The following is a 12,581-nucleotide window of genomic DNA, read 5'->3' on the forward strand; positions in this document are numbered from 1 at the left end:
CTAGTTCATCATTTAGCAGTAAGGCATTCCCTGGGAAATATTCCCACTCCCCCCCCGCCTTCCACCCTCTGATTCCACCACCTCAACCAAGCTTCACAATCATCATTGCTGTGTAGAGTATTAAATTGTTTGTTTAAAACTTATACTGTGCATATATGTGTGTAGTAGTCTTTTGTCTGGAGAAAAATATTTCCCTGGAACCAAACCCCCCCATTTACAATAATTCTTATGGGGAAATTGGATTCGCTTAACATTGTTTTGCTTAAAGTAGCATTTTTCAGGAACATAACTACAACAGTAAGCGATGAGTTACTGTACACTATATCCACTGGATCCCCATAGTCCACATACTTGTTGACCCCCTCAGAGAATTCTAGTAGATTGGTGAGGCATGATTTCCCTTTACAAAAACCATTTTGACTATTCCTCAACAAATTATGTTCATCTATGTGTCTGACAATTTTGTTCTTTACTAAGTTTCAACCAGTTTGCCTGGCACTGAAGTCAGGTTTAGTGGCCTGTAATTGCCGGGGTCACCTCTGGAGCCCTTTTTAAAAAGTGGTGTCATGTTAGCTATCCTCCAGTCATTTGGTACAGAAGCTGATTTAAATGATAGGTTACAGACTACAGTTAGTAGTCCTGCAATTTCACATTTGAGTTCCTTCAGAACTCTTAGGTGAAAACCACCTGGTCCTGGTGACTTACTACTGTTTAGTTTATCAATTTGTTCCAAAATCTCCTCTAATGATACCTCACTCTGAAACAGTTCCTCAGATTTGTCACTAAAAGGAATGGGTCAGGTTTGGGAATCTCCCTCACATCCTCAAGCATGAAGACCAATGCAGAGAGTTCATTTAGCTTCTCCATAATGGCCTTATCATCCAAGAGATCTGCAACTTTCGCACCAGGCAGGCAAGTCACCATACGGTTCCCCTGGGGTGGGATAGCTCACTGGTTTGAGCACTGGCCTGCTAATTCCAGGGTTGTGAGTCCAGTCGTTGAGGGGGCCATTTAGGGATCTGGGGCAAAATCAGTACTTGATCCTGCTAGTGAAGGCAGAGGGCTGGACTCGATGACCGTTCAGTGTCCCTTCTGGTTCTGTGAGAAAGGTATAGCTCCATATATTATGGTAGCATTCTCTGAAATGCTCCTCCAGTTCAGCCACCCTGGTCTCCAAAGCCCATACACGGTCTCTGAGGGCCAGGAGCACCTTGCACCAAACACACATGTACGCCATCTGCCCATAGGGCAGGTAATCATACATGCTGCATTGGGTGCAATTAACTGGCTTGCCCCTACTCTGTTGCTGGACTTCTGACTGCATGCTCTTTATATTCCTGGAGCTGGTTCCTTTGTTGTTGTTGTTGTTTTTTTTGTTTTTCCAGGGGGCGTTTTTTAGCTTAAGTTTGAAGAAGTTTAAGAAATGTTAAGTGTATGTATTCCCCCTCCCTTTACACCTGCCCAAGGTCTAACAAGTCCCAAGTTGTTCTAACATGTTTCGTTCACCTGGTGTGGGAGAGAGGAGAGCTAGGTAGGAATGTTCTGTGGCTTGACTCCTGGCTATTTCCTAGGCGCATGTTCCATTCTTTGTCTAGTGCACGTTAGCAGGTGTGTATCACTGGTGTAACTGCTCCATTAGTGAGATCATCTATCCAGAGCTGCCAGACAGTGTGGTGTCCTTCAGCTGAATGGTTAGCTTAGCAGATAAAGTGCCCCAAGAGATTCCCATGGATGACAAAGGAATGAAAACAGATCTGGGTTACTTATGCTGAGATTTAAGACTATATATCTACCAGCAAAGGAAACTTGCACCTTGTGTGAACTTATTCTCTCACTTCCCTTGGGGACTACGCACAGCCTTCATCTACTCTCCCATTAAATAGCAAACCATAGTCAGTGCTGAGTGTCTTCAGTTAATGTATTTTTAAGTGACACATTCAATAAAAACTGAGCAAATGTTCTTATTAAAGGAGAGCTGAAATTGATTTTCAGACTTTATATACTGGGCCTCTATATGATACATCTTTATTCTGTTTAACTAAATGGATGCTGAAATGTTGCACAGGGTTAATATAGTTAAAGTTACAGATAAAAGGCCTGGCGAATCAAAGCAGAGTGACACAGGAAGGCTATTCCATATGGCAAGAACTGCAGAGAAAGTTCTTGTGCTGACAGTGGCAAGAGTAGCTGATGAGAGGAGGGAGCAAACAAGAAATAGTCAATGCACATGAGGCAACTGTTTCAGTAATGATGGCAGTTTTGAACTGAGCCCTGAATTAATGGGGAGCCAGCAGTGGTATTCAAAGAGAGGCCTGCGGTGGGCATCGCCCTTTGTATGTGTGGGAAGATGGGTGGCAGTATTCTGCTCTTGAAGTCTGTGATCTGTATTTGGGGCATGGGGGGTCATTGAGATGGGAGTTGCACCAGTCAGATCAGGAGGAGATAGAGGCCTGGATGAGCACTTCAGCAGAGGGGCAGATGGCTGATATTGCAGAGGTGGGGATAAACAGATTTGCAAAAAACAATTATGGAAGAAGCAGGAGAATAGAGGATTGAGCGTGACCGAAATTGTGGGCAGTAGAGACAGACGAGAGTTCTGAGACAAGGTGAGACCCAGAGGAGATAGAATTGCTTGAGGATGCACCTTGTGCCCAGGCATGGAGCCTTGTTTATGGTGTGGGCTGCCTCTCACGAATGAGAATTTATCAGCAAGATGGTGGCCACCACAGAAGGTTTAGAAATGTCACATTCAATTAGTCTTTCTTCCAGCACAGTTCAGGTTTCTGCAGGCCAGGAAGCACTTTATGCAGTGTGGAATCTCAGGCGCTGCCTTGAGCCAAAGAAGGTTCAGGTCTCTTAAAAAGGCAACAAAGAGAGAAAACCAGAATTGTGTTGTCAGCTTCCTTGAAAACATTGACACGAGGCTTATTACTTTTGCTGTAAAACTCTGTTAGGGCTTGGAAGAGAAGCGACCACCGTGTTCTCAAGGGACATATTGAGAGGGATCTCTGTTGTGTAGCAAGAATAAAGTGAATCTGTCTTGATTATTAACTGAAGGTGCAGGCATGCACACACAGACAAATGCAGCAAAGAGGGTGCACAGAGATTTCCATTGCTTGAACAACAGATATTTCTATTCTGAAGAAATTCACTGTGGCTTTGCTTAACCTGTGCAAAAGCCTCTGACTCTGCAGTACAAACAAGGGTATGTGAGCAGTACAAGGCACAAACTGTGACAAATGCTGTGCACATGCAGATGCTCCACAGAGCTTGTCTGTAGTTCTTTCAAGGTGCATCTTTCATGGCTCTTAACAGTCTCTTCTGTTTACTAGTCCTGGTGTTCCCAATGATCCCTTCAAAGCTCCGAATTAGTCTTCTTGCTGTATCTTTTTTCATTAAGCATAGACATTTTACCCAGCGTTTGCCTTGCAGGCTCTGTCCATTAGTCCATCAAGCATGCTGTACTGTTTCTTAACCGCTGAGGATAGGACAAGAAGCAATGGGCTTAAATTGCAGCAAGGGAGCTTTAGGTTGGACGTTAGGAAAAACTTACTAACTTATTAACAGGATAGTTAAGCACTGGAATAAATTGCCTTGGGAGGTTGTGGAGTCTCCATCATTGGAGATTTTTAAGAGCAGGTTAGACAAACACCCGTCAGGAGTGATCTAGATAATTCTTAGTCCTGCCTTGAGTAGCAGGGGACTGGACTAGATGACCTCTCGGTCCCTTCCAGTTCTATGATTCTCAAAGTGACTAATATACAACAGTCTCACTGGATCCTCCTTGTCCACATGCTGCTTGACCCTCCCCGGCCCCCGCCAAAGAATTCTAGTAGAATGGTGATGCATGATTTCCCTTTATAAAAACTATAATTATTTATTTCTCTTGATGTATACGAGGAAAATACAAATTTGAAGCATGAAAACCTTTTAGAAAGGAGAATGTAAAGCACATGCAGTGGCCCAGGTAGATGCATACATTGCCTTTGTCCTTAAGCGGTGTGCACAGGAGGTTGATTGTTACTCTGACAGTAAGTGCTGCCATTAAAAATAACACTACAGCTCAGAGGGCGAGGGAGTGTCTTCTCTGCACAGCGTGTACTCTGACCTCTGCGTAATGTAATGGGAGAGATGTTTGACTGGGATGCGATGGATTGGGATGGACTGAATGACTTTAGAAAACCCTGCTTATAAGAGACAAGATGATGTATAGAGACAGGGTTTATAATAATTGGCTTTACATTTATGCTGATGTGGGGTCTGGAAAACCTTGGCAACTATCCTTTTAAAGAAATAGACTTTACAAAGGATACTTCTCTTATGTTGAACAGCAACAAAGGAATAAACCACAGGGTGCTATGTGCAATGGGGAGACTCTGCATTGTAGTGCGTTAGTCCTTCTTTTAAACTGAGCTCACTCTCTATTTGGTGGGCTGCACACCTGCTTGTGTTTGAATTAGTGCTCAGCTAAAAGATACTTCAATAAACCCAGATGAGACTAAGATAAACTACTTGCCCTCTAGTAGAATAAATATTTCAAATAAAATCAACCCTAGACAGTCCAGTCAAACAGCTATTGATCTCTAAAGCCTGAACTTAAATCCAATGAATATTCCAGAGATAGTTCTGTGCAACCTTCCTAAATGCTGATCAATAGGCAATTACTTCCCTCTGAAAATGTTTTAGGCTAGTCAGCCAAAAAAAGACTTTATTTTTTAGCTTTTTGTTACTTTGACCCAGAGTGCAAGGGAGAGTTTAAAGTGGGAAAGGTGTGCAGGTAACAGATAGGGCAGGGAAAAGATTGAACCCCCAGATCTCAATTTACTTATTTTTTTAATTTAATGCATAACTAGCATGAGTAAGGCCAAGATCTTAGCAGAATATATAAAAAAAGGACATTTAATGGGTATTGAAAACATCCACAGTTACACTAGGCAGGGTAACTTTTTTTAGTTAGGCTATTATATACTTTCATGCTTCAGGTATAAGAACCACTAATTCGCAGAGGTTAGGAAGAAGCTTCCACTGTAGACATACTATTCTGTAATTATCCACTATGGGGTTTCTTGCACCTTTCTCTGAAGCATCTGATCCTGGCTGCTGTCAGAGAGAGGATAATATACTAGATCAGTGGTCTTCAACCCTTTTCGTCTGGCAGGCGCCGGATGGCGAGCCACCGAGGACTGTGGCCGACGGACAAGCATTCACTGAAATGCTCAGGGTTTAGCTGATTGCCATATTTGGGGTCGGGAAGGAATTTTCCTCCCGGGGCAGATTGGCAGAGGCCCTGGAGGTTTTTCGCCTTCCTCTGCAGCGTGGGGCATGGGTCACTTGCTGGTGGATTCTCTGCAGCTTGAGGTCTTCAAACCACAATTTGAGGACTTCAATAACTCAGACATAGGTATGGGGTTTGTTATAGAAGTGGATGGGTAGGGTTCTATGGCCTGCTTTGTGCTGGAGGTCAGACTAGATGATCATATTAGTCCCTTCTGACCCTAAAGTCTACGAGTCTGAGTCTATAAATGCCACTGAGAAGTGGCAACCTCAAGAGGTGTCTCCACTGAAATGCCTCTGATTTTCAGCGGCGACACCTGTTGATGATGGGCACCATGTTGGGGACCACTGTACTAGATGGACTAGTGGTCTGCTCTGTTTGTATGTGCCTGTTAAGAGCAGTGAAAATTTTACCAGTTAAGGGCTTGATCCTGCATTGTCAGGTTTCATTGTGGTTTGGAGTATGATGGGAATGCAGACCTGGGCCCTGAGTGTGCATTCTTGCCAGCCTCTCAGTGTTCTGTAGCATGGGCTGGAAGGGGCTGTGTGCATTCTTTTGTTCTTCCGGTTGTGTTGTCTCTGCATGTGTTTGTCTGTTCCACTTGGTCTGCTAGCTAAACGTTTCCGTGGCTCCTTTCGCAGTTCATGTTTCACAGATTTTGTTAAATGTCTCAAATCTGTTGTGGTCAATCATGTTGCTGATGTGAGATGCATAGAATTTAAAATACTACTTCTGAGGTACCTGCCTACAATGTGAATTGCAAACATTAAAATTACAAATTCCTGTTAAAACCAAATAGCTGAAAATCCCTCTGCTTCCCTCCAAGACATGATTTCAGGGGACTGAGTTTTCTCTGCTACGTTTGACATCACCCCAACAGGAACAGATGTAGTGTGTTCATTGCTATTGATGTTGTTAACTGTTGTCATAGAAAGGCCAAACTGGGAACTTGGCATATGTGGTAAAGACTCTTAATTCAGCTTTAGCCACAAAAGTTGCTTTATGGAAAGGTAACCATTATTGATTCCACTACCTCTTGTGGGGGAAACTTCAAGTTTAATTATTTAAATGCTGACTTGGTCTGTGTGGTACCCCAAGAAACAGAAGTTTCTCCCAAGTTATGGCTCCTGCTCTGAACTGTTTCCATGGTGATTAGCATGAACAGAACATACTAGATGCAGGCACCGAAACATGCCTTTTATAATCTTGTACCTTATTCCCTGATAACCAGAAACTACTTTGCTTTGCTTAAACTCTGTACCGTTCGCTTTTTTTTAAACATCGTAATAAAATTTTTAAATCTCATCCTAGCAAGAGCCAGATTCCCAGCTCAGATGAGTGCAGCACGTGTTCAGAGTTTTCAAGCCTCCTTCATTGCTGAGAGAGAGGCCGGTTTATAACCTTGTGGAGACAGTCTAAGGTGCCTAGCATAACACTTTGAGGACTGGACTCTTATTAAATATTACTCTGCATAGAAAATATATTTAACAGTTCTGTTATTTTTTGGGGTCAATTTGTGCAAGGCAGTTTATTTTTCAATACCCTATAAGTGCAGTTGTGGTACATCTGTCTCTCCCGGTATTCCTATGGTCCTCATCTCTAGCATATCTGAGAGCCTCCCTATAGTTAATCAGTTTCTTTCTCTCTTTCTTCCCTGCCACCAAGAAACAGGTCAATAGTCTTTTCAGATGAATGGGCAGGCCCGCCGACAGCAATTCTAGGCCCCGGGGCAGACCAGTCAGTGGGTCCCCATGCATGCACAAGCTGTGTCCACGGTCCACTTGACATTTGGGCAGTACTGCACCTGTGCTGGCTGGTGTCAAGCTAGCTGCAGGCTGCGCTGCTGGGTTCGCTGTTCTGGCACAGCCAGGGCATTTCCATGCCCGCCCGGTAGAGTTGCCAACTGTCTAATCATGCAAACCCAAAGGCACTTGCCCTGCCCCTTCACTGAGCCCCCACCCCTTCTTTGAGGCCCCGCCTCTGCTCACTCCATTCCCCCTCCCTCCATTGCTCGCTCTCCCCCACCCTCACTCACTTTCACGAGGCTGGGGCAGGGTTTTGCGGTGTGGGGTGCAGGCTCCAGGAAGGAGATTGGGTGTGTGGTGTGGGTCCTGGGAAGGAGTTTGGGTGTGGGTTCTGGGATGGGGCAGGCGGTGTTGGGGTGCAGGAGGGAGTCTGGGGATCAGTGCTTACCTCGAGTGGCTCCTGAAAGAGACCGGCACATCCCTCTGGCAGCAGATCCTAGGTGGGGAGCCCAGGAGGTCTCCACGTGCCCCCGCAGCTCCCATTCACTGAAGTTCCTGGCCAATGGGAGCTGCGGAATCAGTGCTCGGGGCGGGGGCAGTGCATAAAAACTCCTCCTCCCCAGGGGCCACGGGGCTGTCCTGCCGATTCTGGGAGCGGCACGGAGCGAGGACGGGCAGGAAGCCTGCCTTAGTGCTGCTGTGCTGCTGGCAGCAGCCGGGGGCTCCTGGGTAATTGCCCCCTTTGCCCCTGCAGATGGGGCTGTGAAAACAAGCATACTGATGTGGGAAAGCCTGCACAAAGAGGTCCCTTTTCCATTTGCCTCTGAATGTAGCAGGTTTAGTGGTGGTTTTATTAACGTCATCAGGAACCCTTCCTTGGTTTCGTGATGTGGACTCTTGTCCAGCAGGAACCCAACAGAGGTTACTCTACTCATGTCCTCTCAGCTGACCTCACATTAAATTTGAATCCTGGTCCTTATGGTGTAAGAGTACCTGGTTCCGCGTGCTGCACACCATGCGCTTTGTGTGTAAGACAATCTGAAGGTAGACTGCTCTTGTTGTAGCAGAAGAGCATGAAGGCTGTTTTGCCCTCGTTGTTGATTTGAAGGGGAGAGATTCAGGGAGCTAACACTTCTGCTTATCGCAAAACAAGACACTTAGAGGAATTTGTATATAGACTCTTCTCACTTGGTTTTGCAATATTAATTTTTGCCTTTTCACACAGTCTCTTCAAACTTCTATAAATGAAGCTTTACTCCATAGCTCTGTGCATCACTCCAATCCTGAACACGGGTATTTTCTTTTCACAGAGAAAAAAAGATCTCTCGCAACAGTGCTCTGAAGGTACTGGACCATGCCATGATTGGACCCGAGGGCACAGACAACTGTCACAAGTTTGTTGACATCCTGGGTCTGAGGACTATCTTCCCACTCTTCATGAAGTCTCCAAAGAAGATAAAAAAAATCGGAACAACTGAAAAGGAACATGAAGGTAGGACTCAGCCAGATCTGTCCTGTTACAGTGCATGGTGGAAGGGGAAAGTAAATTTCTGAAAAGAATAGAGCACCAGCCCTTTCATTACTCCTCCGCAGCATAAAATGCATGACAGCCTGTGCAGTCACCTTGGTGCAGCATTAGCTGTGCACACAGCTGCTTTGCATATTTCAGTACCGGCAGCTCATAGTAGTTCCATTTCCCGTGTGGCTGTTAATAAGTTATTGTATATGTGTACATGTGTCTGCTGTTCGAAGATCTGTCTCTTTGATGCAAAACTCTTTTGAAAAGAGTAATGAGGCAACTACAAATGTCACCTCAAAAGCAGTGTTTTCAGGGCTCTGAGCATTGAAGTGTGACTCAATGAACATCAGGCTTTGCAGAAATAAACTAGTAACAGCTAAAGTTCTTCTCTTTGTTTCCTTTTTTCCTCTGGGAGACTCTGCATTACAGAATGCTTCTCTGCAGTACGCCGGGACCCTGCAACCTGAGCTGGGTCTGGCTCAGTCTCCCCCTGCTGCTGGGGGAGAACTGTAAATACTGACAATGATACTTGGGCTTTGTACCAGAGATTTCCTAGCTGAACTTTCCGGGGGGGGCAATTCAAATGGTTGGCAAAACCAGTGAGGAGTATGAGTGGATCTTAAATAGGTAACTCTTATTTCGAGTGATCCATCCCATTGTCCAGTCCCAGCTTCTGGCAGTTGGAGACCTGTCCTCCATGAACTTATCTAATTCTTTTTTGAACCTGGTTATAATTTTGGCCTTCACAACATCTTATGCCAATGAGTTCCACAGGTTGACTGTGCATTATATGAAGTAGTAGTTGCTTTTACTTGTTTTAAACCTGCTCCTGATTAATTTAGTTGAGTGACCCCTAGTTCTTGTGCTACACAAAGGGGTAAATAAGCCTTCTCTATTTCTTTCTCCATATCATTTATGATTTTATAGGCCTCTAGCATATCTCCCGTTAGTCTCCTTTTAATCTCTCCTCATACACAAGCTGTTCCATACCCCTAATCATTTTGGTTGCCCTTCTCTGTACTTGTTCCATTTCTAATACATCTTTTTTGAGATGGAGCAACTAAAACTGCATGCCGTGTTCAAGATGTGGCGTGCCATGGATTTCTCTAGGGGCGTTATGATATTTTCTGTATTATCTATCCTTTTCCTAATGCTTCCTAACATCGTTGGCTTTTTTGTCTGCTGGTGCAAATTGAGCAGATGTTTTCAGAGAGCTATCTGTGCTGACTCCCAAGAACTCTTCCTTGAGTAGTAACAGTTAATTTAGACCCCATTATTTTGTATGTGTAGTTGGGATTATGTTTTCCAATGTGCATTACTTTGCATTTATCAATATTGAATTTCATCTGCCATTTCGTTGCTCAGTCACTCAGTTTAGTGAGATCCCTCTGTAGCTCTTTGCAATCTGCTGTGGGCTTAACTATTTTGAATCATTTTGTGTCATCTGCAAATTTTGTTACCTCACTGTTCACCCCTTTTCCAGATCTCTTATGAATATGTTGAACAGTACTGATCCCAGTACAGATCTTTTGAAGACCCTGCTTTTTTCCTCTCTCCACATGAACACTTACCATTTATTCCTACCATTTGTTCCTGTTTTTAACCAGGACCTTCGCTCTTATCCCATGACAGCTTACTTTGCTTAAGAGCCTTTGGTGAAGGACCTTGTCAAAGGCTTTCTGACTGTCCAAGTGCACTACATCCACTTGGTCACCCTTGTCCATGTGTTTGTTGATACTCTCAAATAATTTTAATAGATTGATGAGACATGATTTCCCTCTACGGAAGCCATGTTGACTCTTCCCTAACAGATCGTGTTTAATGATGTGTCCTTTACTGTAGTTTCAATCAATTTGCCTGGTACTGAAGTTAGGCTTACTGACCTGTAATTGCATCTGGAGCCTTTTTTAAAAATCGGTGTTACATTAACTACCCTCCAATCATCTGGTACAGAGGCTTGCTAAAGTGATAGGTTACATACCATAGTTAATAGTTTTGCAATTTCATATTTGATTTCCTTCAGAACTCCAGTGAATACCCTCTGGTCCTGTGCTTTATTACTGTTTAATGTGTCAATTTGTTCCAAAACCACCTCTGACACTTCAGTTTTGGACAGTTCCTCAGATTTGTCACCTAAAAAGAATCACTCAGGTTGGTGGGGGGGGGTCTCCCCCAGAAGCTCTGCAGTGAAGACCAATGCAAAGAATTCATTTAGCATCTCTACAATGGGCTTGTCTTCCTTGAGTGCTCCTTCAGCCCTTCGATTAGCCAGTGGCCCCACTGGTTGCTTGGCAGGTTTCCTAGTTCTGATGTATTTACACATTTTTTGCTGTTGGTTTTTGTGTCTTTATTTAATTGCGCTTGACATTCTTTCAGTTTGATTTGGAGAATACCATGACCCCTCCAAGACTGTTACATTACCTCCTACTGGCTCAGACCCCATGCTGAACTAACATCAGCCATCTGTAGTCAGGGTAGAGTATTTACCATGGTCAGAATAGCAGTGCTGAAAAGCAGCCGGGTAGGGGGGAGTCAGCACTTGTTTGTGTTTGAGAGAGAGTCTGGATGGTAGGGAAGAAAAGCGACAGATTCAACGAGCAGCTGTTTTCCTCCTGAAAAATGTGCCAGTAGTGAGCTGGTAACAGTACATTTGCTTTAGAGCACCAGCATTAGAAATTTGATAACATTGTATTAAGGAAGGCAATGGCTTGGCAAGACAGCTCCTGGAAGGCATGTTTGGGCTGTAATAGCTGTTGAGATGAGCTCTGCATCTTGAATACAACAGGACTGGGAGAGGGAGATGCTAAAACAAAACAACAAATGCAGGCCTGGTGTGGCTGCTGCTTTCCTAGCTGCTTGTCTCTGAAGTGAGGAGGATGCTTACTTGTCCGCCAACGCATCAGTGCCGGGGCTAGTTATGATTTATACGAAGGTTGGCGAATTCAGGTTCCGTTAGCTATTTATATACGTGTTCCTTGTTTTCATAGATGGGGGTGAGGAAGAGATGCTCTTTTACATTGTTACTTGGATTTGCATAATAAAACTGGAGAGAGGGATCTGGTGAGACACTCAGATAGATTTGAGGCTGTTTGGGAATCTTATTCCCAGGAGGAAATAACGATTGCCTCATTCCCGTTATGGAGGAACCTTAATCACTATGCCAAGCTGTGCGATTTGGAGTAGGGAGACCTGGCTCTGCTGGCTGTGCCACTGATTTGATTTGTGCGTTTGGGAAAGTCACTTAACCTTTGTCTCAGTGTCTTCCTCTTCAGTCTGTGAACAATGCCTGGCTACCTAACCCATAGGTGTATTGTGAGGATTAGCCAGTGTATTGCAAAGCCTACAAAAGGGTTAGGTATTAATTATTTTTTTATATTGTAAAGTGAAGCAGGGTTCTGTCTTCTGGAGGAAGGGGAGTGGCAGTTACAGGGCTCCTTGTTCACATAATTCTAGATCATTATTGGTCAGTGAAATGAGGGACGGAGAGAGATGAGGGTCCAGAGATGATTTTTATAGAGATTTTTTTTTTAAATCCCATTTCCATAAGTCCAATTTTCTATGTTTTGCATCATTGGGCAGGTGAGTTATTGGGCTTATAGCCATTTAAGTTAATTGGGATGTTTAACGGGGTTCCCCTGGAGTCTGTCAGGGCCATTGTCCTGATGTGTACATGTGCCTGTGCCTTGCCAAATGTTTCGCCGGCAGTGATAAACCCAGTAGCAGTTCTATGCTTTGGGGAAATACAGCTTGAGGATAACCACTGCGAGCCACTGGTAGAACGGGAATACTGAAATATCTTCTTGGTATCCATGCTGTGATGGCATCCCCAGGGTGCAGCCTGGGACTGTGGGACCACTGTGCCCCCTGAACTCTCTCCAGCCTGGGCTGTCCCTCACAATGCCTTGCTAGTGACCAGCAGCAGCAGCCCCATCCAGGCGCTGTGATCACTCAGCACAGCAGCATGTGAAGCCCCACACAAAGCTCTATGGCATGAATGCTCCCAGAGCCGCTCATGGATCACCAGAGAAAGGTACCAGAGCCA

At 44.5% G+C, this 12,581-nt stretch overlaps 1 protein-coding gene across 1 annotated transcript in view; it reads left to right on the forward strand.

Moving 5' to 3' along the window:
- CTNNBL1 (catenin beta like 1) overlaps positions 1-12,581 on the forward strand; it is a 108,747-nt gene that overhangs the window by 45,338 nt on the left and 50,828 nt on the right. Inside the window, exon 11 of the mRNA XM_030532901.1 lies at positions 8,331-8,512. Within this exon, the coding sequence (XP_030388761.1) occupies positions 8,331-8,512 (182 nt within the window). The remainder of the gene's footprint in view (positions 1-8,330; positions 8,513-12,581) is intronic.

This window comes from Gopherus evgoodei, chromosome 14 (assembly GCF_007399415.2).
Source record: "Gopherus evgoodei ecotype Sinaloan lineage chromosome 14, rGopEvg1_v1.p, whole genome shotgun sequence".
In the NCBI taxonomy this organism is placed as follows: Eukaryota; Metazoa; Chordata; order Testudines; family Testudinidae; genus Gopherus; species Gopherus evgoodei.